At 62.8% G+C, this 23862-nt stretch overlaps 1 protein-coding gene across 1 annotated transcript in view; it reads right to left on the bottom strand.

Moving 5' to 3' along the window:
* Positions 1–11254: 11254 nt before the first annotated feature.
* MAPK8IP2 (mitogen-activated protein kinase 8 interacting protein 2) overlaps positions 11255–23862 on the bottom strand; it is a 63792-nt gene continuing 51184 nt past the window's right edge. The window contains 5 exon segments of the mRNA XM_037889510.2: positions 11255–11764; positions 12171–12269; positions 13651–13721; positions 14685–14804; positions 21607–21716. Of these exon segments, the coding sequence (XP_037745438.2) occupies positions 11692–11764; positions 12171–12269; positions 13651–13721; positions 14685–14804; positions 21607–21716 (473 nt within the window). The 3' untranslated portion in view covers positions 11255–11691.

Here is a 23862-nt window from a genome sequence, read left to right as displayed (position 1 = left end):
CAACCCCTATCCCCATACACTGTACCCGCAACCCCTATCCTCATATACTGTACCCCCCAAAAACTCATACACCATGCCCTATCCCCATACATCATACTCCCCCAACCCCATCCCCATACACCATAGCCCCCCCATATATGACATCTAGCCCCATGCCCAACTCATCTACACCCCTTCCCAAGCCCTCCCCCCATACGCCGTGCCCCCCACGTCATCGTCACATGTGATATCACACACAGGATCCAGGTCCATACGCAGCCCCCTCCATGCTGTCAACATCCAGCCCCACTCATCAGCAACTGCCTCGGCTCCCTGCAGCCTGCACCAGGCAAAAGCCCACTTCATGCGGCACGTGTCCTCACCCCTCTCACCAGAGCCCCTTGCTCGTCTTTCACCCAGGATTCGACAGCAAGACTCGGTGGAATCCCGTCATTCACCCCAGCACAGACCAAGTGCTACCAGACAGGCTTTCCCATTCGAGCCCTGCCCCTTCGCCCAGCACCTCAGCGCCCATGCTGGGCCTCACTGCCGTTCAGCCCACACACCCCAGCGTCCGGCACACCCACCCCTGGCCCCAGCACTTCGCCCTGAGACGAGCCTCCACCCGGCGATCCCAGCAGCTCCTCAGGCTGGCAGCAGCCCCTGCAGGCAGCCGTGATCCCCAGGCCTGCTGAACAGCGAGCCGGAAAAGCAAACTTTCCTCTTTGGGGTGGTTCCTACACTTCTCCCACCTGTCTTTGCAAGCCCCGTCTTGGCTCTCTGGGCCCCGCTTGGCAGCGTGAAGGCCTTGTCTGGCTCTTGGGCGCCTGAGGGGTGAGTTGCAGCATATCGGGTTGCGTTAGCCTGAGTGCAGGCTGAATTCGAGTTCACACTCTTGAACTCTGGGTCTTTGTCCCTTCCGCAGCTGTTTCTGGGGCAAACCTGTCGAGACCCTGCCTGCACCCTGCCTCCTGTCTTGGAGGCCACAAGCCTGCAGACCGTACCTTGTCTGCGGCATGTTCCGCCGGGGCCAGGGAAAGCTGGGGCCCTTCGGCCCCTTTCCCACGCGCCCTCCCGCATGGCGTTGTTGTCCCACGGGAGGGCTGGGAATGGCAGAAGCGGTGCTTCTCAGCCTCCATCCCACGAAGCAGCTGCAGCCGTACCTGTGTTAGCAAACACTGCGTGATCTCCTGACACCAGACGGTCAGTCCTGGGGACACCACGGCGAGGCCCAGCAGGCATAACACAAGAGAAAGCAACGTCCAACCAAAGTGGCTCAACTCTTTCCTGCGCTGGAAACGTCTCTGGCCAACCAGGGCCTACCCGGCTCGATCAGCCAACAGCCCATTTCCCTGCCCACCCAGTACCTGCAGCCTGGCGGCGACTGGCCCGCCTGAAAGGCTCTTCCCCTCTTAGGGGTCACCCTCCCCTTCCAGGACAAGATTGGCTGGTTCCTCTTATTACCCTCCCTCCTGCCCACTGCCCCCATGACTGCAGTCAGCTCTGCGGTACGGACACAGCACCCTCCCAGTATGCGCGCGACGCCCCAAAGGCACGTGCCTTTGATGAGGTGCCGCAGAGGTCTGGTGACATCTCTACAGCCGCTGGCTGAGGAGACCTCCCTGCCTGCTGCATCGGGGCCTGGCAAGGAACTCACCTGTCAGGCAGCAGGGTGACCAGCTGGGCTGCGTTTCTCTTGAGATGAGCATTAATTGCCAAAGGCAATTGCTGGTGATGATGCTTAACCTCAGGCAGTGACAGGCTGAGGCAAATTCCACAGCTCTGCTTCCTTCTTCCTCGTGGCAGACAACAGACTCTCGTTTTGTATCAGTCCGTGACAGCGTCAGAGCCCCAGTTCTGGTGAACACAGGACTGTTGCGGGAGGGTCTTGGCTGCCCAGTGAAAGCCTTGGGCACGCTGAGGTCTGCACAGAGCCTTGGTTGTCTCACAGTTTCATTGACGTCTTGGGGCATCGCATCCCATAGTTCTGCAACATTTGCCCCGGGCTCAGTCTTGAGAGCCCCATCTGTGGTCTGCTGGCTGTGACGAATGTCTCGCGCATTCGCCGCACCCACAGAAGTCCAGTTCGGCGCTGCCCACCTTCCCAGGTTGCACAAAGTCCTGCTGGCCCCCAGGGGCCTTGTCCCATGGTCATTTTGAGACTCCCCTTGGCGCAAGCGTAACTTGCCAGTTACCGCAGCTGCTGTGCCAGACCCTTGTGTTCTCAGCTGCAGCAAAGGGGATTTTTTCCATGTGTAGATAGCACTTTCCTGACTTTATACCTATTCTAGCTGCATTGGCATCGCTGTTCCCACCGTCTCCAGACAGAGAGGAACAGCTCATTCTGAAAAGCCATTGGGGGGAGGCCGCGTGACCCAGGAAAAGGGAGCCGACCGTGACACGTTAGCGTCAGGGTCATGTCGCGAACAAACGCGCCCATCTGGCAGGACATCCCGCGCGGCTCAGGATTTGACGTGCTGAGGTGACTGTGATGTCTCATGGCTTCTCAATGCCTTTTGGTAGCTTCTATATAAACTGAGGGCAACGTTTTTGCTTTGGGGTTGGTTTTTTTTTTAAAGGTGTCGATTTTTTTTTTTTTGGTCCGGACTAAATTCATTAATTTTTTGTTCTTCATGCTCTTCTCTTTGTATTTCTAGACATTAAAACAAGGAAGACTCAAAATCCTAAACACTTTGCCCCTGATGGTTAAAAGCTTTTCCAGCTACAACCTCGTGGAACTGGAAACAAAATGTGGGTTCATTGTCCAGTCTCACACGCACACATGCCCCTACTTACACACGCACACGCACACACACACCCTGTTCTTTCACCCAGACAAACTCACCTGTGGGTTTTTGGTTTGGTTTGGTTTGGTTTTTTAAATTTTACAGGGTCAGTTTGACTTCACACCTTATTTTGTATGGATTTTCGGAGATTTCTCCTGCTCCAGAGTCATGGAGGTGTGGCCCATGCACCTCCTTCCCCTCAACGTTGTGATACACACACCCCACAGAGATCTATGTTTCTTATATTATTATTAATTATTAATTATTATTATTATATTATTATGTAATAAATTTATAAGAAACCTTTTGTTGTGTTCTGGGCTGCAGCTTTGCTCTTCCTGGCTTGGGACCAGGGTGAGCAGATTGGGAAGCAGCACCCCCGGACAGTGAGTCTGTGGGCATCTGTTTGCACCTTATGACATGCCCAGTCCATGGGGCTGGCGCTGCGCGTGGGGGTAGAACAGTGACACTCAGACCTCAGGAGTTCAGGAGCCAAATTAACCATCAGCATTCCCCGAAGAGCCGCCGGGGTGGGAGTTCGGTGTTAGTGCTGTAGAGTCACCTTGAACCCATATGGCAGGAAACATGTCGTTTATCTCGGTCATTCTCCCAGCAAACCGACTGACCACGTGTTGCTATTTTATCAGCTACACGTGATTACTGACAGTAGACGCATCCTGACTGGTCAGTCGCTCAGCCTGGTGCGAGTCACGCAGCGCTTTAACGGCCTGTGCTGCCGAGAGCCCCAGGAGAGCTGTTAAGGATCCACTCGCGGCTCCCGCACTGCAGGCTGAGGCTCTCACTGGGGCAGAATCAACACTCACCCAATACGGCCACAAAACCAGCCCCACCCTGCCCCCGCCCAACCCCTGCAGGAAATCCCCGGCAGGCTACAGCGCTTTCTCACCCGCACCCTGGCCAGCCACAGGCCATCGGCCTGACGCCAAGGCCAGGCTGGACCACAGCTTCCCACACCACACTCGAAAGGCTCCCAAATGTGGGCTTTGCTGGGCTGCGGGATGGCATGAAATCCCTGGGCTGGGACTGTTGGATCCCTGGCTTGGAGCTCTGCCCTCAGTTGAGGACAGACAGCAAAAGCATGCCCAGACAAGCAGATGGGGGTGTGAGCCTGGGACTTCTGACCCTGTCCCTGGAGGTGCTGTACATGGACTGGCCTAAGGAAGGGGCTGGGCCTGCTGACATCAGCCCAGCACAGTGCAGCAGCAGGGCCCCCCCGTGCTTGGCCAGGTGACCGCTGTGCAGTGCACGTGGCCCCAGGGAAAGATCCAGGAGTTTGGGGAGGGCTCCACATTGGCGAGGCAGGAGAGGTTCCTCCAGGCAGCTGACCCGTGCCCCACAGTCCCTAGCTCGGCGCCTGCACTCCAGGAGCAGAGAGGTTGTCCGCATGACCCTCAGGGTCAGCTGGGGGCATTGCCCGCGTTCTCCGCCAGGGTCAGTCACAGCCACTGGGCAGTTCCCCTTCCTGCCAGCAGCCCCAGTGCCTGGGCTGCACTGGGCTTCAGCCCCCGCCCCCCAGCGTTCAGCCAGCCTCCCTGCTTGGCCAAGCATGGGGGGACCAAGGAAATGGCACAGGCCAGCCAGGACCCAAAGGAGCTGCAGGACTTCGTGTCAGATGCCCAGTTCAGGAACTGGAGCCGAGACCCCTCAGGCGTGTCCCGCTACGGCACCTGCTGGCTGGACCGGAGGGAGCCCTTGCGGGCGGAGTGGGGAATGCCCAGCAAACCCTGCCTAGGGACAAGAGTGGGGCTGGGGGAGCCGCCCCATCCACCCCAGCAGTGGCTGCAAACCAGTCACCAGCCCTTGTGTCTAGCTGCCACAGCAAGAGCCAAACGCCTCAGCAAGGTACCTGGTCTCCGCCTGCCGTGACCAGGGTGGCCATGTCGCTGCCCTCCCCAGGCCTTACCGAGGGTCAGAGCCTGGTGGAGCCGAGGACACCAGGCTCCTCACCCAGCTTTCACCAGCCATGTGGGCCAACGGCTGCTGAACGAGGCCCAGCCTCCACCAGGGAAACGCTGTGCCTGCCACATGCCCCTCCTGCCCTGATGTGGGGGCCATGGCACCAGCCTCGCAGTAGCCAGCTTCGCACCTATGGCTGCAAGCCCAGTGCAGGCCTGGGAGCTCAGGCAAGATCTTGGAGGCAGTGGGGGGGGCCTGTACCCATGGCTCCTACACTAGGCCACCTTGGGATTCACACATGCACAGGCCCTCATCTTGGGGCTGAAAGACCCCAGACGGCTCAGCCAGGGCTCGGCCACACACACACACACACTGGGATGGGGCTTAGTCACAAACGAATTGTGGCAATGGAAGCAGGCTTGCGCACGCTGCAGCATCGCTGCTGTGCGCTGGAGGGCGACCTCAAAGCACCAGGGCCTGTGAGCGCCCAGATAGCTCCTGGCTAGGTTCCCATGCAGCTGGGCCTAGCCTTGCATGGTGCCAAGCATGAGCTGGCAGAGCAAGGGCGCAGCAAGCGAGCCAGGCTGGCTGCTCTGGCTGGAAAGCACCAGGGCAAAGAGACGTGTTCAGACCAACCTGAGCAAATGTACCCAGAGCTGGTGGCCCGGGGACCGTAAACAGGCTGACTGAGGCATTTCAGAGACAAAACAGGACCATAAGCCCCCACCCAGTGTAAATTTGGAGCCAGGCCGCTGACTCCAGCTGAGTGGCGCTGGCTTTACAGAGAGCAAGTGACTGCGAGCAAGCTCTGGCCCATCGGATACCACTCCCTCCTGCAGACATGGCTCTGCACGGCTCCAAGGGGCCAGTGGGGCCGGAGTCCAGGGCAGGAGCAGGCGGGAATACAACACGGGCTAGCTGTGCTGGTAGTTGCATGGCCATGCATGTGGCCACCTTGCCATATGTGTAGTTTGCATGTGGCCAGCTCACCAAGGGAACCAGCACGCTCTGTGGATGGTGCCTGGCCTCGTCTCCACCCACCAAGATGTGGGAGGGCTGAGGCCCAACCCCGGCGGGACCCTGCAGGAAACAGCCGCACTGGGGGATGAGCCCCCATGTAGAATGAAACTGTGAGATCTGTCCTGGACTCGCAGGCCCCGTGCTCGCTCAGCTCCGTACGGGCCCCTTCAGTGTGACAGCCCTTCTCGGGGCGGGGCACGCTCTCTCGGAGGGTTAAGCCGTGGGACCCTCCACCTCCCCTGAGCCGTCGGCACGCCTGTCTCCTGTCTCCTAGTGCAGGTGGGGTTGCCAGGGCTCCGGTTTCCGGCCGGCATGCCCAGTCAAACGGGCCCTCATGGCGCTGGCCAGCGCCGCAGCATGCTGGTCGGCTGTGCTAAGGTGCGGCTCCTAGGCGGGGCGGTGGGGGGGGCGCTGTCCACTGGGCTCCGCGCCCCGCCCCTGCCCTGAGCACCGGCTCCACACTCCCACTGGCCGGGAACCGCGGCCAATGGGAGCTGTGGGGGGGGTGGTGCCTGCAGGCGAGAGCAGCACACGGAGCCTCCTGCCCCCCCCGCCCCGAGCTGGACCTGCTGCTGGCCGTGTCCAGGGTGCGGCGCGGTGCCAGGGCAGGCAGGAAGCCTGCCTTAGCCCTGCTGCGCTGCTGGCCGGGAGCTTCTGCCCAACCCTCCTGCCCCAGCCCTGAGCACCCCCTAAAGCCGGAGCCCCCCCCTGCACCCCAACCCCCTCATCCCCAGCCCCACCCCAGATCCCGAACCCGCAGTTAGAGCCCACAGCCCTCCCGCAACGCCAACCCCCTCCCCCAGCTCAGTGAAAGTGAGTGAGGGTGGGGAGAGCGAACCACCGAGGGAGGTGGAATGTGGGGGGGGCTCGGGGAAGGGGGGGCAGGGGGCAGGGCCTCAGGGAAGGGGTGGGGCTAGAACGTTGACAACCCTCGCCGTGGGCCCCCTCCGGGAGTCCCTGGCTCTGGACCCCCGGGGCCTCCACTCCCCAAGGGAATAATGCAACCCTGATCTCTAGACTGGAGTGACTCTAGGGCAGCATAAAACAGGAAGGTTTATTGAGCATCTGAGCCCAGCATAGGAAAATCTCTGGGCCCTTGGGCCCAGCAACCCTCAGCCAGTACATCTAGGTCTCTCCTGCATCCAGCTGGGCTCTGGCTGCTCTCCCCCCAGTCCAGCCACTCCCTCCTTCCAGCCATCATCCTAGATATCTCCCCCAACAGCTTCTCCCCTGTCCTTTGTCTTCGGTCCCAGGCAAACAGGTTGTCTGTGCCTCCTCTCTTCCATCCTTTGTTCCCCACTGGCTGGAACCGGCTGGTCAGGTGTGACGAAGTGGGACTGTTCTTAATGTTTCCTCCGAATATGGTGGTGGTGCCTCAGTTCCCCCTCTGCAGTTCTTAAGTATCTAGGTGGTGGGATAAGGGTGTATGATCGTTGCAGAGCCCTAGAGGGCAGGTGTGTGCAGGGGTCTGGACACAGAGAATGGCCAACACCCTGTTTCCTGGCAACTGATGGCCTGGCCCTTCCCCCCTGCAAGGTGAGAGCTAAAGGGTTGGAGAACAAAGGAATCAGGTGCCCTCCTGGCCCAGGAAAGGGACAAAGCCCAGAGGAGGAGGGGCTGGAGGGAGTTTCAGTTGGGGGCTGGCTGGGACATGGAGTGAAGGGCAGACATGGTTGTCTGGCTCCCTGCCCCCCAAAATGGACCCAGCTGAGGGGTCCGGTTCTCTGCACCTACAAGCTCTGTGTTAGACCATGTTCCTGTCATCTAATAAACCTTCTGTTTTACTGGCTGGCTGAGAGTCCCATCTGACGGCGGAGTTGGAGGGCAGGACCCTCTGGCTTCCCCAGGACCCCGCCTGGGCGGACTGGCTGTGGGAAGCGCCCGGAGGGGAGAGGAGGCTGAATGCTCCGAGGTCAGAGCCAGGAAGGTGGAGCCGGGGGAGCTGTGTGTCCTGCAGACAGGCTGCTCCCCGAGAGGAGACTTCCCCAGAGTCCTGCCTGGCTTCATGGGGAGCAGTTCCAGATCATCGCCCGGGGACTCCGTGACATCAGGTCACCGGGGTCCTCTCCCCTCAGCCCTTTGTCCTCCCACTGGTCAGAACCGGCTGACGACCAAACTGGCGTGGGCCTCTCAGTCACCAGGTCACTGGTCGCTAGGGTTCCCCATCTCCAGGCAGTTGTCTGGGATCCCAGCTGCTAGGCGAGGTCATGCCTGGTCTCCTGCAAAACAAATTTCCTTTCCCCCCACCTTGTTACACACACAGCACACAGGGAAACTGAGCCCCACACAACATTCATGCCAACACTGGAAAATGCCCCACTTCGTCCCACTGTCAAGCCCCATTTGCTGTGCCATGTTGGGCTTTGCTCAGTGGCAGCTGGGAACTGGTCTAGGGAGACCGGTGCGGCATGGGGGGTGCGAGTCAGGAAGGCCGTGGGGCAGCAGGCCTGCGTGGCATAAGGCTTGGGCTCTGGGCCTGCTGCTGAGGGGCCCCGCCGTCAGACCAGGGGTGCGTGGGCAGCCTGGTGCAGGCCCTGCAGAGGGGAACAGCCCAAGGGCCAAGCCAGGGACGTCTGTAACCCTGCATGTGTGGTGGGCTGCCTGTGAGGGGGTACAGGGGGAGACCCTGCTACTACACCCCTGCCCCGACCCGGACAGGCTGGGCTAGGGGGCCTGAGCAGGCGGCCCCTTGCCAATGGGCCAGTTACCCACCGCTGGCTGCCATCCCTTGAGGCTGTGCCTGCTGGGCTCTCCTACAGCTCAGTGGGGCCGGGCTGCCCCAGGGCGTGGCGTGATGCTGGAGACCCAGCAGCATGCCCGGCCAGCTGCCAGGCCCGCCCCATGGAGCCGTGCGCTGAGAGGGCTGCAGCTTGCGCCCCCCACCCCCGGCAGGGCTTTGGCACAGCGTGTACCTTCTGTCCACTAGCCGTGTGCCCAGCAGGCCTGCGGCTCCGCCCCTGCGCTCGGGCTCCCCCAGGGCCAGCCAGTGCCGCCGCGTGGCGAGGGGGATGGCGAAGGTGGGGCCCGGCTCTGGCTGCACGTGGACGGATGCCTGGCGTAGCTGGGGCCACGATGTGACAGGAACCCAAAGGCCCAGCTCAGCGTGGTCCTGATCCCCAGCACCAAAGCCCGGACCTGGTGTCCCTGGCCTCAGGACAGCCTCAGCCTGGAACCTGGGCCCTGAGGCATCCGGCAGCTGCTCTTCGTATCGTTCGCAAAAAGAACAGGAGGACTTGCGGCACCATGGAGACTAACCCATTTATTTGAGCATGAGCTTTCGTGAGCTACCGCTCACGTCATCGGATGCACTCAGCCGTAGCTCACGAAAGCTGATGCTCACATAAATGGGTTAGTCTCCATGGTGCCACAAGTCCTCCTGTTCTTGTTGCGGATACAGACTAACACGGCGGCTCCTCTGAACCCTTCGTATCGTTGTTAAACAGCGGCTACCTCCCGCCCAGAGGTGGCTGCATTCAGGGTGGTCGGGCGGGTTTCCTGACGCTGACACATTGACGGAGCGACCGGTGTAGAGCTAGAGCGAGGAGCCTAGTCTGCCTAGGCATGTACACCCCTTCAGAGGGCCTGAGACAGGACCCCTGGCTGTGCCCCCCGCCCCCCGGCGCCCCGAGTGGCTGAGCACACGCAGCCCGCAGCGGCCCGGCGTGGGTGCCCCGCTGGGCTGCACAGCCCGGCTCTGGGGCGGCTGACAGACGGGCCCAGCCCTCGGGGTCACACAAGCATATCTTTATTTATTGAAAGACCCCGCCAGGCGGCGGCCGTGAGGGGGAGCATCGTGACCCGGGTTTTGTACACGTCACAGGCGCTCCGGAGGCCCCGGGGGGCTCGGGGCGCGCGCGGTACCGGCGTACGCAGAGCGGCGTGGGGCTACGGGCGCGAAGCGAGCACTGGGCGGAGAGACACGCGGGCTGGCAAGCGACAGGCACGGCAGTGGGGCAGGGAGAGCCGGGCAGAGGAGCTGGGCGCTCGCCCAGAGGGGCCTGACGGCAGCTGCAGGAGCTCAGCTCACAGGCCCTATCGCCCCAGCCGCCCCGGGGCTCCAGTCAGAGCTGGCTTTCGTAGCCACGGGCTGTGACGTGGGCTCTTGGGGTGTCTGTTGTAACTGCCCGAGCTGCTCCGGTGGTGGTGCAGGATGGGGGCCACGAACCAGCCCCCCCGCCCCCGGTGGCCCCTGCACAGGTGCAAAGCCCCTCCTGCACCCCAGCCCCCAGGCTGCCCCGGGGAGCTCAGGCCAGCCCCATCCAGTGGCTACGGCGGGTGCCCTGACAGAGACACGTTCCCGGGCAGGGGGCACTGGCAGGGGGGGCCGGCGGGGGCACTGGCCAGGGGGCCGGGGGGCACTGGCGGGGGGGGGCAGGCAGGGCACGGCCCTGAGCACGGCAGAGGCCAAGTGGCCCAGGGGTCAGCGCCGCACCTTGGGGGGCGGGGGGACACAGGTTGCCAGGTGCAGGTGGTGGGGAGGACTTGGCCCAGGGGTTCACATCACTGGGGGGGTCGTGGGGGATGAGGCCCAGGGGCCGTTGGGGGGGCCGGGGGGGGGGGGGATGAGTTGGCTCGGGGTCATTGGGGGGGATGAGCTGGCCCAGGGGCCGTTGTGGGGGGGTTGTGGGGGATGAGACAGCCGGGGGAGCAGTGGGGGGGGGGGAGCCTGATTTAAAGGCTGGAGGGGCCCAGACCAGGCTCACCTCCGTGCCGGGCACCCCTCCCCCGCTCCAGGTGCGGCCTCAGGCCCTTCCCGTGACCTCGGACCCCCAGTGCAGGGTCTGAACAATGAGCCCCCCCCCCCCGAGAGTCAGGTGCCGGCCAAGGCCAGAGGGGTGGCACGGCCACGGAGCGGGCCAGGCAGGGCCCAGCCGGGGGGGCTGGAACAGGTTGTACAGTGGGGGGGCTGAAAGCCACTGAACCACCAGCCCCATGCCCTTCCCCCTACTCTGCACTTCCCACAACCCCCTGCCAACCCCCCACTCCCTGAGCTCTCCCCTTCCCCCGCCGGCCCCTCCCCCACTCCCTGCGTCCCCCCTCTGCCCCCGCCGCCCCCCCCACTCCCTGAGCTCTCCCCCTTCCCCCGCCGGCCCCTCCCCCACTCCCTGCATCCCCCCTTTGCCCCCGCCGGCCCCTCCCCCACTCCCTGTGTCCTCTCCCTCCCCCGCCAGCCCCTCCCCCACTCCCTGCATCCTCCCTCTGCCCCCGCCGGCCCCTCCCCCACTCCCTGCATCCCCCCTCTGCCCCCGCCGGCCCCTCCCCCACTCCCTGCATCCCCCCTCTGCCCCCTTCCCCACTCCCTGTGTCCTCTCCCTCCCCCGCCAGCCCTCCCCCACTCCCTGCATCCTCCCTCTGCCCCCGCCGGCCCCTCCCCCACTCCCTGCATCCCCCCTTTGCCCCCGCCGGCCCCTCCCCCACTCCCTGTGTCCTCTCCCTCCCCCGCCGGCCCCTCCCCCACTCCCTGCATCCTCCCTCTGCCCCCACCGGCCCCTCCCCCACTCCCTGCATCCCCCCTCTGCCCCCCCCGGCCCCTCCCCCACTCCCTGTGCTCTCTCCCTCCCCCGCCAGCCCCTCCCCGGGGAGCCTGCTGCAGGGGGCAGCTGCCTGGCCCAGCCCTTGTGCCCTCCATGCCTTAGCGTGGGTCACTGAGGCAGGTGCCCCTGCGGTGCAGTCTCTCCTCAGGCCCCCTGGGCTCCGCTCCCATCAGCCTCCGGGGAAGGGGCCGGCCAGGGCTGGGTGCCCCCCGCCAACGCCTGCCCCGCCTGGGACGGGCCTGCCCTCCAGCCCCGGCTCAGGGAGGAGCAGCCGGCTCTCCGGGCCCCCAGGGAGAAGCAGTGAGGATGGGCAGCGAGTCTGTGCGGGGGGTGGGGGCCGCAGCGTGTGCAGAAGGAGGGTCCAAGCCGGCTGGTTGTGGGGGGTCAGACAGAGTCTCTGGCCATCTGTGGGGCTAGACGGGGGGCGGAAGCAGGAGCCGCAGTGACTCGCGCCCTTACTCCAGGTAAATGTCCTCTGTGGGGCAGGCGTACTCCAGGTGCTCCTGGTAATATTCCTGAAACGCCCGGCTGCAAGGCAAGGGACACGGTGAGCGGGGGGCAGACAGCACGTGAGCCACGGGCCGGGGCAAACCCCGCGGGGGAGGGGGGCCACGCCACAGGCCAGCCACGGGCCGGGGCAAACCCCGCGGGGGAGGGGGGCCACGCCGCAGGCCAGCCACGGGCCGGGGCAAACCCCGCGGGGGAGGGGGGCCAGGCCGCAGGCCAGCCACGGGCCCGGGCAAACCCCGCGGGGGAGGGGGGCCACGCCGCAGGCCAGCCACGGGCCGGGGCAAACCCTGTGGGGGAGGGGGCCACGCTGCAAGGGCAGGGGCAAACCCTGGGACCCCATAACTCCAGCTCCCAGGTTCCCCCTGCTCCCTCTGTAGCTCAGCTCCCAGCCCCCCCTTCCCGCAGGCCCCCCACCCCAGCTCACCCGACACACTCGGCGACATGCCGCATGGACTCCTGGGAGACGAAGACGTGGCAGGCGAAGCGGCTGAGCACGGGGTGTTTGGTGATGAACCCGAAGTAACTGCAGCACAAAGGGAGGGTCAGAGCAGAGCCCCAGCGAGGCACCAGGGCCGGCCTGCTTGCTGTGGGGTGATCAGACCCCAGGAGCCCAGGGCTGCCCCACGGGGCGGTGGGGAAGTCAGCAGAGGGGCTGGAGAAGACCCATGATCCCCAAAGCCCCCTCGCACCCCAGTTTTGCACAACAGCAGACAAGATTCAGGAGCTGAAGCAACTGCAGTAAACTATTGCCATGGTTCAGGGATGGGACCCCCCACATCTCAGCACATCGGGGAGAGGGGCTCCCGGGGCACAGGCTGGGCGGGGGCAGAGGCAGAGGGGCTCTGGGGGGCACAGGCTGGGCGGGGGCAGAAGCGGGGGGGGGCTCCGGGGGGCACAGGCTGGGCGGGGGCAGAGGCGGGGGGGGGCTCCCATGGGGCACAGGCTGGGCGGGGGCAGAGGCGGGGGGGACTCCGGGGGGCACAGGCTGGGCGGGGGCAGAGGCGGGGGGGCTCCCATGGGGCACAGGCTGGGCGGGGGGGCTCCCGAGGGCACATGCTGGGCAGGGGCAGGGGCGGGGGGGGGCTCCGGGGGGCACAGGCTGGGGGGGGCAGAGGCGGGGGGGGGCTCTGGGGGGCACAGGCTGGGCGGGGGCAGAAGCGGGGGGGCTCCGGGGAGCACAGGCTGGGGGGGGCAGAGGCAGGAGGGCTCCGGGGGGCACAGGCTGGGCAGGGCAGAGGGGCTCTGGGGGGCACAGGCTGGGCGGGGGCAGAAGCGGGGGGGGGCTCTGGGGGGCACAGGCTGGGCGGGGGCAGAAGCGGGGGGCTCCGGGGAGCACAGGCTGGGTGGGGGCAGAGGCGGGGGTGGCTCCCATGGGGCACAGGCTGGGCGGGGGCAGAGGCGGGGGGGGCTCCCATGGGGCACAGGCTGGGCGGGGGCAGAGGCGGGGGGGGCTCCGGGGGGCACAGGCTGGGCGGGGGCAGAGGCGGGGGGGCTCCCATGGGGCACAGGCTGGGCGGGGGGGCTCCCGAGGGCACATGCTGGGCAGGGGCAGGGGCGGGGGGGGGCTCCGGGGGGCACAGGCTGGGGGGGGCAGAGGCGGGGGTGGGCTCCGGGGGGCACAGGCTGGGCGGGGGCAGAGGCGGGGGGGCTCCCATGGGGCACAGGCTGGGCGGGGGGGCTCCGAGGGCACATGCTGGGCAGGGGCAGGGGCGGGGGGGGCTCCGGGGGGCACAGGCTGGGGGGGGCAGAGGCGGGGGTGGGCTCCGGGGGGCACAGGCTGGGCAGGGCAGGGTAGGATGAGTGTGTTGGGCTGGAGGCCACCTCCAGAGCCCTGACCCTGGGTAACCAGCTGCTGCGCTGTGCTGCTGGTTTGCCCCGTTCCCTGCCGGGCGGGGGCCTCTCACCAGCTGTTCCTGGGGTGGCAGCCGCAGAAGGAGATGTTCTTCATCTGGAAGAAGTGGCTGCATCGCTCCAACTGAAAAGGAAGCAGCAGTCAGAGACGATCTGAGCCCTGCCGCCCCCTCTAGTGAGAGGGCGCCCCGTCCGTCTGTCTGTCAGACCTCCACTTCCCCCGTTGTACCAGCTTTAGCCTTATTCGGTGTCTGTCCAACTCTCCCGCTCTCACCTCCTGTCTGACACATGACCCCCCTGGCCCCCCACTCTCTCCGCCTCGGGCCGGGCCCCGTCTCTCCGCTCGGGCCGGGCCCTTACAAAGCCTTCTTCTGTCAGACATGGGGACAAGGGTTTGGCCCGTGTCACTGTCACTCCAGTTCCTGCCCCTGGCCTGGCTCCAGCTGGGGCCAAATCTCCTGTTGCTGCAACTCGGTCTGATCCTTGTGCACTTCCTGCATGAGGCCATGGGCACCCCTTGCCACGCTTCAGACCATTTCTCCAGTTTGTCCAGATCCGTTTGAATTTTAATCCTATCCCTCAAAGCACTTGCAACCCCTCCCAGCTTGGTATCATCCACAAACTTTATAAGTGTACTCTCTATGCCATTATCTAAATCATTGATGAAGATATTGAACAGAACCGGACCCAGAACTGATCCCTGCGGGACCCCACTCGTTCTGTCCTTCCAGCCTGACTGTGAACTACTGATGACTACCCTCTGGGAATGGTTTTCAACCCTTTATGCACCCACCTTGGAGTAGCTCTATCTAGGTTGCATTTCCCTAGTTTGTGTATGAGAAGGTCATTTGAGACCGTATGAAAAGCCTTACCAAAGTCAAATTATACCACGTCTACCGCTTCCCCCCTCCACAAGGCTTGTTATCCTGTCAAAGAAAGCTCTCAGGTTGGTTTGACAGGATTTGTTCTTGACAAATCCATGCTGACTGTTACTTATCACCTCATTATCTTCTTGGTGTTTGCAGCCAGTCATCCGGCCAAGGGCCACAGCTCCCGCCCCAGCCCAGAGCTCCCCACCCACCCTCACCTCGTCGTCCCGGCTGTACTCATTCACGGTCAGGATCAGCTTGATGCCCTGCAGCATTATCTCCAGGTCACAAGTGGCCGGTGGGCGCAAATGCACCGTCAGCTTCCTGGTGGTGGCAATCTGGAAATGCCCAGGGAGAGTGTAAGCGGGAGGAAGGGGCCAGGCTGGAGCAATGGAAACAGGCTGCTAGTCAGGAATAGCCGAGATGGCCGCATGCACTGGACCCACCTTCTGCAGGCACGCTTCCCACCGTCCAGTGCCCCCGGCAGCCAGGCCAGACAGGAGTTGCCAGAAGCTCCCCCGCAGCTAGCACTCCTGCCCCACTCCCTGCAGTGCCGCTCGAGTCAGAAACTTATTCTGATTCCCTGGGTAACTGTCACGGAGCGTGGGGTAGTCTGGGGCCTGCACCCCTCTTCCAGAGATTCACTGTCAGCCAGCCAGTAAAAGAAGGTTTATTGGACAACAGGAACACAGTCCAAAACAGAGCTTGTGGGTACACCAGGACCCCTCAGTCAAGTCCTTCTGGGGGCAGGGAGCTTAGACCCCAGCCCTGGGGTTCCCTGTGTTCCTCCACCCAGCCCCAAACTGAAACTAAACCCCCCAGCAGGTTCCCTGCTGCAGCCTCCGTCCACATTCCTGGGCAGAGGTGTTACCTCCCCCTCCTGGCTCAGGTGACAGGCTCTCAGGTCTCCCGTCCCCAGGAATCCCCTGCCACATCCTCCCCCCCCCCCTGCTGTGTCACATCCTCTCCCCCCTTCGAGACTGAACTGAGCGGGGTCACTGTGACCAGTGACCTGGGGAAGTTCGGGGCCCCCTCTCCGGGACAGCGCATCCGCTATCAGGTTGGCACTTCCCTTCACGTGGACCACGTCCATGTCGTAATCCTGCAGGAGCAGGCTCCACCTCAGGAGCTTGGCGTTGGCTCCTTTCATCTGGTGCAGCCAGGTCAGGGGAGAGTGGTCGGTGTACACGGTGAAGTGTCGCCCGAAGAGATAGGGCTCTAGTTTCTTGAGGGCCCACACCATGGCCAGGCACTCCTTCTCGATGGCCGCGTAGTGTTGCTCCCGGGGTAGCAACTTCTTGCTCAGGTACACGATGGGGTGTCTCTCCCCCTTTTCATCCTCCTGCATTAACACCGCCCCCAGTCCCGTGTCGGAGGCGTCGGTGAACACCACAAAGGGCTTGTCAAAGTCTGGGTTTGCCAGAACTGGGCCACTGACCAGAGCCTCCTTCAGCGCCCGGAAAGCCTCCTGGCACTGCTCGGTCCAGACCACCTTGTCTGGCTTCCCCTTCTTGCATAGCTCAGTGATGGGGGTGGCTATGGCGCTAAAGTGGGGCACAAATCTTCGGTAGTATCCTGCCATCCCAATAAAGGCTTGGACCTGCTTTTTGGTGTGGGGAGCGGGCCAGTCTCTGATCACCTCCACCTTGGCCGGTTCCGGCTTTAGGCGGCCGCTCCCCACCCGATGGCCCAGGTAAGATACTTCAGCCATCCCCACCTTGCACTTCTCCGCTTTGACAGTCAGCCCAGCCCCCTGGAGTCGGTCCAGCACTTGTCTAACCTGGGACACGTGGTCCTCCCAGGTCTGGCTAAAGACACAGATGTCGTCAATATACGCCACGGCAAAACTCTCCATCCCCCTCAGGAGCTGGTCCACCAGGCGCTGGAAGGTGGCCGGCGCTCCCTTGAGGCCGAAAGGCAGGGTCAGGAACTCATAGAGCCCCAGAGGGGTGATAAAGGCCGATTTCAGCCGGGCATCTGCATCCAGCGGCACTTGCCAGTAGCCCTTTGTAAGGTCCATGGTGGTAAGGTACCGAGCTCCTCCCAGCTTGTCTAGGAGCTCGTCCGGCCTGGGCATGGGGTAGGCATCCGATACAGTGATGGCATTGAGCTTCCGATAGTCCACACAGAACCGGACCGACCCATCCTTTTTGGGGACCAGCACCACCGGCGAGGCCCAAGGGCTGGCCGATGGCTGGATCACCCCCAAAGCCAGCATGTCCCGGACCTCTCTTTCCAGGTCCTGAGCAGTTTTCCCTGTGACTCGGAAGGGGGAGCATCTTATCGGCTGGTGCGACCCTGTCTGCACCCGGTGGACAGTCAGATTAGTGCGTCCAGGCTGGTTGGAAAACAGCTGTCGGTACGGATGCAGCACCCCCCTGACCTCAGCTTGCTGGGCAGGGGTGAGCTGATCCGAGAGGGGAATTGTTTCCAGGGGGGAACCAGCTCTGGTCCCAGGGAATAGATCTACTAAAGGGTCATCTCCCTGCTCCTCCCAATGTCCACACAGCTAACACCACATTCCCCCTGGCATAATATGGCTTCATCATATTCACATGGTACACCCGGCGGTGGTGCCCGGTTCGACAGCTCCACCACATAGTTTACCTCATTGAGCTGCTTGACGACCTTGAAAGGGCCCTCCCAGGCGGCCTGTAGTTTGTTCTTTCTCACGGGGATGAGAACCATCACCTGATCCCCGGTGGCGTAGGCCGGGCCCGCGCCGTGCGGTCATACCAGACCTTCTGCTTCCTCTGGGCTCTGGCCAGATTCTCCCTGGCCAGGCCCATGAGTTCAGCCAGTCTCTCTCGGAAGATCAGGACATACTCCACCACTGACTCTCCATCGGGAGTGGCCTTCCCCTCCCACTCGTCTCTCATCAGGTCCAGGGGGCCCCTCACCCTCCTTCCATATAACAGTTCGAAAGGCGAAAATCCGGTAGACTCCTGGGGCACCTCCCTGTACGCGAACAGCAGGTGAGGTAAGTACTTGTCCCAATCCTACGGGTGCTGGTTCATAAAGGTTTTCAGCATCATCTTTAGCGTCCCGTTAAACCTCTCCACCAGCCCATTGGACTGGGGGTGATACGCTGAGGCCCAGTCGTGCCGGACCCCACATTTCTCCCACAAGCACCGGAGCAGGGCCGACATGAAGTTGGAGCCTTGGTCTGTCAAGACTTCCCTGGGGAACCCCACTCGGCTGAAAATGGTCAGGAGCGCATCTGCCACGGTGTCTGCTTCAATGGAAGCTAAGGGCACTGCCTCGGGGTAGCGGGTGGCGAAATCTACCACCACCAGAATGTATTTCTTCCCCGACCGGGTCAGGGTGCAGTGCCCCTCGCCGGCTCTGGCTATGGGTCACAACCAGGGCGGTCTGGGGGTTGCTTGGCCAGTCCTCTAGGTCCCCCCTCATTAAAACCTCAGTGGGCAAATGGTGGTGCACCCCCACGTCCTTCGGGCCCTCCTTGACCCCCCATTTCAGGTGTACCCTTGCCACGGGCACCTTGAATGGGGTCCCGCCCACCCCCGTCAGGGTCAGGTAGGTGTTGGGCACCACCCGATCTGGGGCCGCCACCTCGGGCCGGGCCAGCGTCACCTCCGCCCCGTATCCCAGTATCCATTGACCTTCCTCCCATCCACCTCCAGGGGAACAAGGCACTCTCTCCGGAGGGACAACGCCGCGCCCACCCTGTAAACCGAGCACCCTGAGTCCAGAGCCTCCAGCCCTCTGGGTGAGCTGGCCGGGGGTACTCTCCCCTCTGAGCAGGCGGTAAGCGGTAAGCTGGCAGTCCCCCTTGCCTGGGCCGTCTGCCCCTCGTCCACCTGGGTCCCTACCCAGTTAACCCTGGGTAGGTTGGGTCTGTTCAGTCTGTCCCTGAGCCTGGGGCACTGGGTCTGTACGTGGCCTCTCTGGCCACAGTGATAGCAGCTCAGGTCACGTTGGTCCCCTCGAGCGGGTCGGAGGGGCCTGACGCCAGGCGTTCCCCTTGGAGGGGGTTCTCCCTATTTCCCCGCTGGGAGGCCCATGGTGACTCTCTCTCTGCATCGGGGGGCCTGTTCTTTTGGGATTCCTCCCGCTACCCCCCGACCGACTGTTCACAAACTCGTCGGCCAGCTGCCCTGCGTGCTGGGGGTTCTCGAGCTTTTTGTCCACCAACCACAGCCTCAGGTCGGAAGGGCACTGTTCATACAGCTGCTCCAGTACGATCAGGTCAAGCAGGTCCTCTTTAGTTGGGCCCCCGCTGTCCACTTGCGGGCATATCCCTGCATCCGGTTGACCAGTTGTAGGTAGGTGACCTCAGGCGTTTTACGCTGACTCCGGAACCTTCTCCGGTACATCTCGGGGGTCAGCCCAAACTCACGGAGCAGGGCCTGTTTGAACAGTTCATAGTCCCCTGCCTCTGCCCCTGTCATCCGGCTATACACCTCCACGGCTTTGGGGTCCAGTAAGGGGGTGAGGAACTGGAGCCTGTCTGCAGGGTCAACCTGTGCATCTCGCAGGCATTCTCAAAGGCCGTCAGGAAGCTATCTATGTCCTCCCCCTCCTTCCGCTGGGCCAGGAGCACTTATCAAAGCTCCTTGCAGTCTTGGGTCCCCCCTCACTCACCGCAGCCGGGGCCCCACTGCTCCTCAGCCTGGCCAGCTCCAGTTCATGCTGTCTTTGTTTCTCCTTCTCCTCCTGCTCATGCTGATGTTGCTTCTCCTCATGCTGACGCTGCTTTTCATGATCCTCCAGCTCTCTCATTTTCATCTCCCTCTCCCATTCCAGCCGCCTCCGCTCCAGGGACGGGGAGCTCCGCCGGGAGGATCCCCTGCTGGCTGCTGGGGTCAGGGTGCCCTCGGTATTCACTGGGCTTCCCCCAACCCCTCCCCTAGGCCTAGGTAGGAAGGGTCTCGGGATGTCCTCGGCAGCAATCTGACCCCTCCCAGCCCGGTCAGGCCCCAGGGCCCACGCTGCGTCCGCCGGCGGCTTCCCTCAGGGACAGGGATCGGGTCGTCCAAGCGATCCCTCTCCTCCAACTGGGCAATCAGCTGTTCCTTGGTGGACCTCCCGATGCGCAGCCCCCTCTGCCTGCACAGCTCCACCAGGTCGCTCTTAAGGCGTTTAGCGTACATCTCCCTGCTGGCCACTCGCAGGCCGGGCAGCTTTCCACGGTTTCCAGGAAAAACCCCTCGTGTGCCAGTCCTTCTTGAGGTCACCACCTCTTTGCCAGGGTCGAGCCGCAGACTCCTCCGCCCTGGGACCGCTCGCTGCAATCCCCCGGGGGACCTGTTACTGCAAAAGTCCTTCCCTCTGGTCACACACTCCCAGGGGTTAACCGCCCCCTGAAACCGTCTCTCTCTGAATCTTCAGCACACCTGGTCCCGTCAATCCCCCTTCGTTTTACTGCTCCCCAGTCACTTACTGCAGGAAGCGCCGTTCACGGGGTGCAGTAGATCCCACCTCTGCCACCAGTTGTCACGGAGTGTGGGGGAGTCCAGGCCCTGCACCCCTCTTCCTGGGATTCACTGAGACTCTCAGCCAGCCAGTAAAACGGAAGGTTTATTGGACAATAGGAACACAGTCTCAAACAGAGCTTGTGGGTACAACCAGGACCCCTCAGTGAAGTCCTTCTGGGGGGCAGGGAGCTTAGACCCCAGCCCTGGGGTTCCCTGTGTTCCTCCACCCAGCCCCGAACTGAAACTAAACCCACCCAGCAGGCTCCCTGCTGCAGCATCTGTCCACATTCCCGGGCAGAGGTGTTACCTCCCCCTCCCCCTCCCGGCTCAGGTGACAGGCTCTCAGGTCTCCCAGTGAAACTCCCCTGCCACATTCCCAGGTCAACACTCCCCCCTCCCTGCTGCGTCACAGTAACACGGACCAGAGACCCTCGCCCCGGGTTCCTGCATCCAGCCCAACCCTTCTGGCTGAGTGTCTCTGAGACAGACGCACCCGATCTCCGAGTGAGGGAGCAGCCATCAGTGGTTAATTGCCCTCACTGGTAAAAGCGGGCCCCTGTTTCCAGGTGAATGGGCCTCGCTCCAAGCTGCCAGCCACTGGATTTGTTGTGTCTTTGCTAGACTCAAGAGCTGTCAGCTAGCAAAACCCTTCTCCCAAGGGAGATACTCGTAAACAGACTGGGACCAAGTCACCCCTTCACCTTCTCTGTTGAGCTAACCAGAGGGATCCCCTGTTGGCTCCCTCTAAGGCAGGTTTCTCACCCTTTAGTCATTCTCCTGGCTCTACTCTGGACCCTCTCCAGTTTCTCCACAGCCTTTCGATGTGTGGACATGAGCACTGGGCCCCGCCCGCCCGGGACTGTCTGACTTGTGGGGGTCGGACCTCTGCCGCTGGTACGGCTGGGGACTGCGCTGCCTTTCTTAGCGACCCCACCACCCTGGGAGCTCGCACAGGGCTGCTGGAACGAGGGTGCTGGGCTGCGGCAGGCTTGGAGGAATAATAGCAACCAGATGCCTGGCTTCCATCACCCACAGGGCCCGTGGCTTTGTTCAATGGCTTTCGGCTCCCACGGGTGACCAGACGACCCGATGTTATCGGGACCGTCCTGATGTTAGGGGCTTTGTCTTTGATAGGGAACTATTTCCCTCCCCCATCCTGATGTTTCACATTTTCTGTCTAGTCACCCTACAGCGCCCCAGAGCTCACGTTCAGCTGGTTTCCACCACGACCCGTAGCCCCTGGCAGAGTCACTGCTTTGCAAAGTACAGTCCCCCCACAGCCAGAGCTCCTGCCCCATTCCCTACGGTGCCCCCAGCTGGGAGAGGCTGGGACGGGGGTAGCCAGGAGCGCCCCCCACAGCCAGTGCTCCTGCCCCATTCCCTACAGTGCCCCTGGCTGGGACTGGGGTAGCCGGGAGCACCCCCCACAGCCAGGGCTCCTGCCCCATTCCCTACAGTGCCCCCAGCTGGGAGAGGCTGGGACTGGGCTAGCCGGGAGCGCCCCCACAGCCAGGACTCCTGCCCCGTTCTTCACAGCACCACCCTGCTGGGAGAGGCTGAGACTGGGGTGGCTAGGAGGCCCCTCCCCCCAAGCCCAGAGCTCCTGGGTTATAACAGCAATTCCCTGGGAAGTACAGTCACGTCCCTTGACTCCAGCGACCCACGTTGCTCGGCCCGCCCCCTGCAGAGCGCGTTGCCTCACCTTCTGCATGGCTGCACACAGGATGCCATTCCCCTGATGGTATGGGACCTCCACAGAGCCCAGAAACTGCACGTTGAACCTCTCCACCCAGCCAGGGTTCCTCTTCAGACCTGAAAACAGAGTCATGCAAGCCCTGGAGAAAACCATCAGCACCAAAGGATTGGGGGGGTGGTGGTGGTGGGGGTTTGAGGCCTTATCCCAGCCAGCAGCACCCCGCTGAGTGGGGGGGAGCCAGAGGCATTGGATGCTCTCAGCCGGAGGCAGGGTTGCAGGATACCTGCGGACGGGCTGGGCACTGGGGAGCGCTGGCGTCCCGGCTGGCAGAAGCATACACATCAGAGACAGGAAGAGCCCACTGGGTACGTTCTCTAGTGCCCTGCCCTAGGGACCCCCACCTCCTCCCAGTGCCACCCAGTGCCAAGGAACTTCAGCCCCCTCCTCCTAGATACCCCTCGCGCCACCCGAGACACCCCGCCCCTCCCTGGGGGTCGCGCCCCCCTCTGCAACCTGCAGACGGCTATCGTCTCCCTGAGCCACAGGGGTGCCTAAAGGCCTGTAGCCCGCGGGGCCCTGCGGTGGCTACACCCAATGCAGCGGCCGTCGCTGTCCCCTCCCACAGCAGACACGACCTCAGAGAGAGGGAACCAGCGAGGGAGCACAGATCAGCCCCCCGCCCGCCGGCCCGCCCAACCTCTACGCTGCGCCCACTTTCTCAGACTCTCACTGGCAAGAAGCCGCCCAGAGCAGAGCAGGGCCCAGGTGCCATCCAACCCTATGGGCAGGGACTGTCCCCGCCCAGCTCCCCCACTGGAGGCCTCTGCAAAAGCTGCCCCATAACAGCAGTGTCCTTTCCCCCCGCTGCCGCCCCAGCAAACGCCTGACCACAGTGCTGCCCCCTCAGTCACTCTCAGCCAGGCCTGCTCCTGGCTTCCTCCTCCCTCTGAGGACGTGGGCTGACTCCTGGGTTGTTCCTGCCCAGGGCTCTGACCTCTCGCAGCCCCGCTGGGTTCCCAGCTTCTCCTGGTTTAGAATCGTAGGACTGGAAGGGACCTCGAGAGGTCAACTAGTCCAGTCCCCTGCACTCCTGGCAGGACTATTATCTAGCCCAACTGAGAGGTGTTTGTCTAACCTGCTTTAAAAATCTCCACAACCTCCCTGGGCAATTTTTCCCAGGGCTTAACCACCCTGACGTTGGGAAGTTTTTCCTAATGTCCAACCTAAACCTCCCTTGCTGAAATTTAAGCCCATTGCTTCTTGTCCTGTCCTGTCCTCAGAGGTTAAGGAGAACTATTTTTCTCCCTCCTCCTTGTAACCACCTTTTATTTACTTGATTTAGTATCATCTGTACGTGTCAGCAACAGGCTAGTGAAGATGCTAAACAAGCCTGGACCTAACAGAGACCCCACAAGGCTCTGCTCCCAGCTTCCCTATCATCTGTTCTCCATGGGCTACTCCCTGCTGGAGCCCCCGCTCTGCATCCCGCGTGCCCGGGGGGGAGGGCAGGGCTCCTGTACTTGGTCTGGTGCGATAATGGGGCAAAAACGTACCCCAACTCTGAGCTCAGCTGCAGAGGGAGGGCAAGTTTATAATGTGGCATATTAAGCAGTGACAACAAATGTCGGTGGGGAAAGGGGCAGAAAAGAGAGTGACTGAATTAGCCCAGGGGAAACGGGCTCCTGGCAGAACTCCCGGGCCGGGTTAAGATCCTGCCTGCTGCAAGAGAAGCATGGGACTGGAAATCCAGGCACTGAAATTGGTGTGCTGGAAATTGGATCTAACTGGAGCACACAACAATAAGGGCTATTCCGCCTTCACCGCTTGGGGTCCTTAGAGATGGGAGGGAGGGGGAAAATGACCAGCGGGGAGCTGCTGGGTCCCATGATGCTGGATGACTGACAGACGAGTACGGGAAGCAGCAAGCTTCCCAATCATGGCTGCACCTCCCACCATCTCCTGGGACCCCAGACCTCCCTCATCCTGATCCTTACAGGAGGCCTGATCAGACTGGGCTGGAGGGCGGGACCCAGATGACATCACCATTGTCACTGGCTCCAGCCTAATCCTGGACACTGCTTGGACATGAGATGTCATCTCCCCCGTTCCCACAAAACATATCCTGTTCCTCTCCCGCCTCGGTTCCCTCTTTCCTCTCCCGCTCCTCTTCCTCCCCCGCCTCGGTTCCCCTCTTTCCTCTCCCGCTCCTCTTCCTCCGCCGCCTCGATTCTCCTCTTTCCTCTCCCGCTCCTGTTCCTCCCC

This window comes from Chelonia mydas, chromosome 1 (assembly GCF_015237465.2).
Source record: "Chelonia mydas isolate rCheMyd1 chromosome 1, rCheMyd1.pri.v2, whole genome shotgun sequence".
Taxonomy (NCBI): domain Eukaryota; kingdom Metazoa; phylum Chordata; order Testudines; family Cheloniidae; genus Chelonia; species Chelonia mydas.
This window is presented reverse-complemented; position numbering and strand designations above follow the sequence as displayed.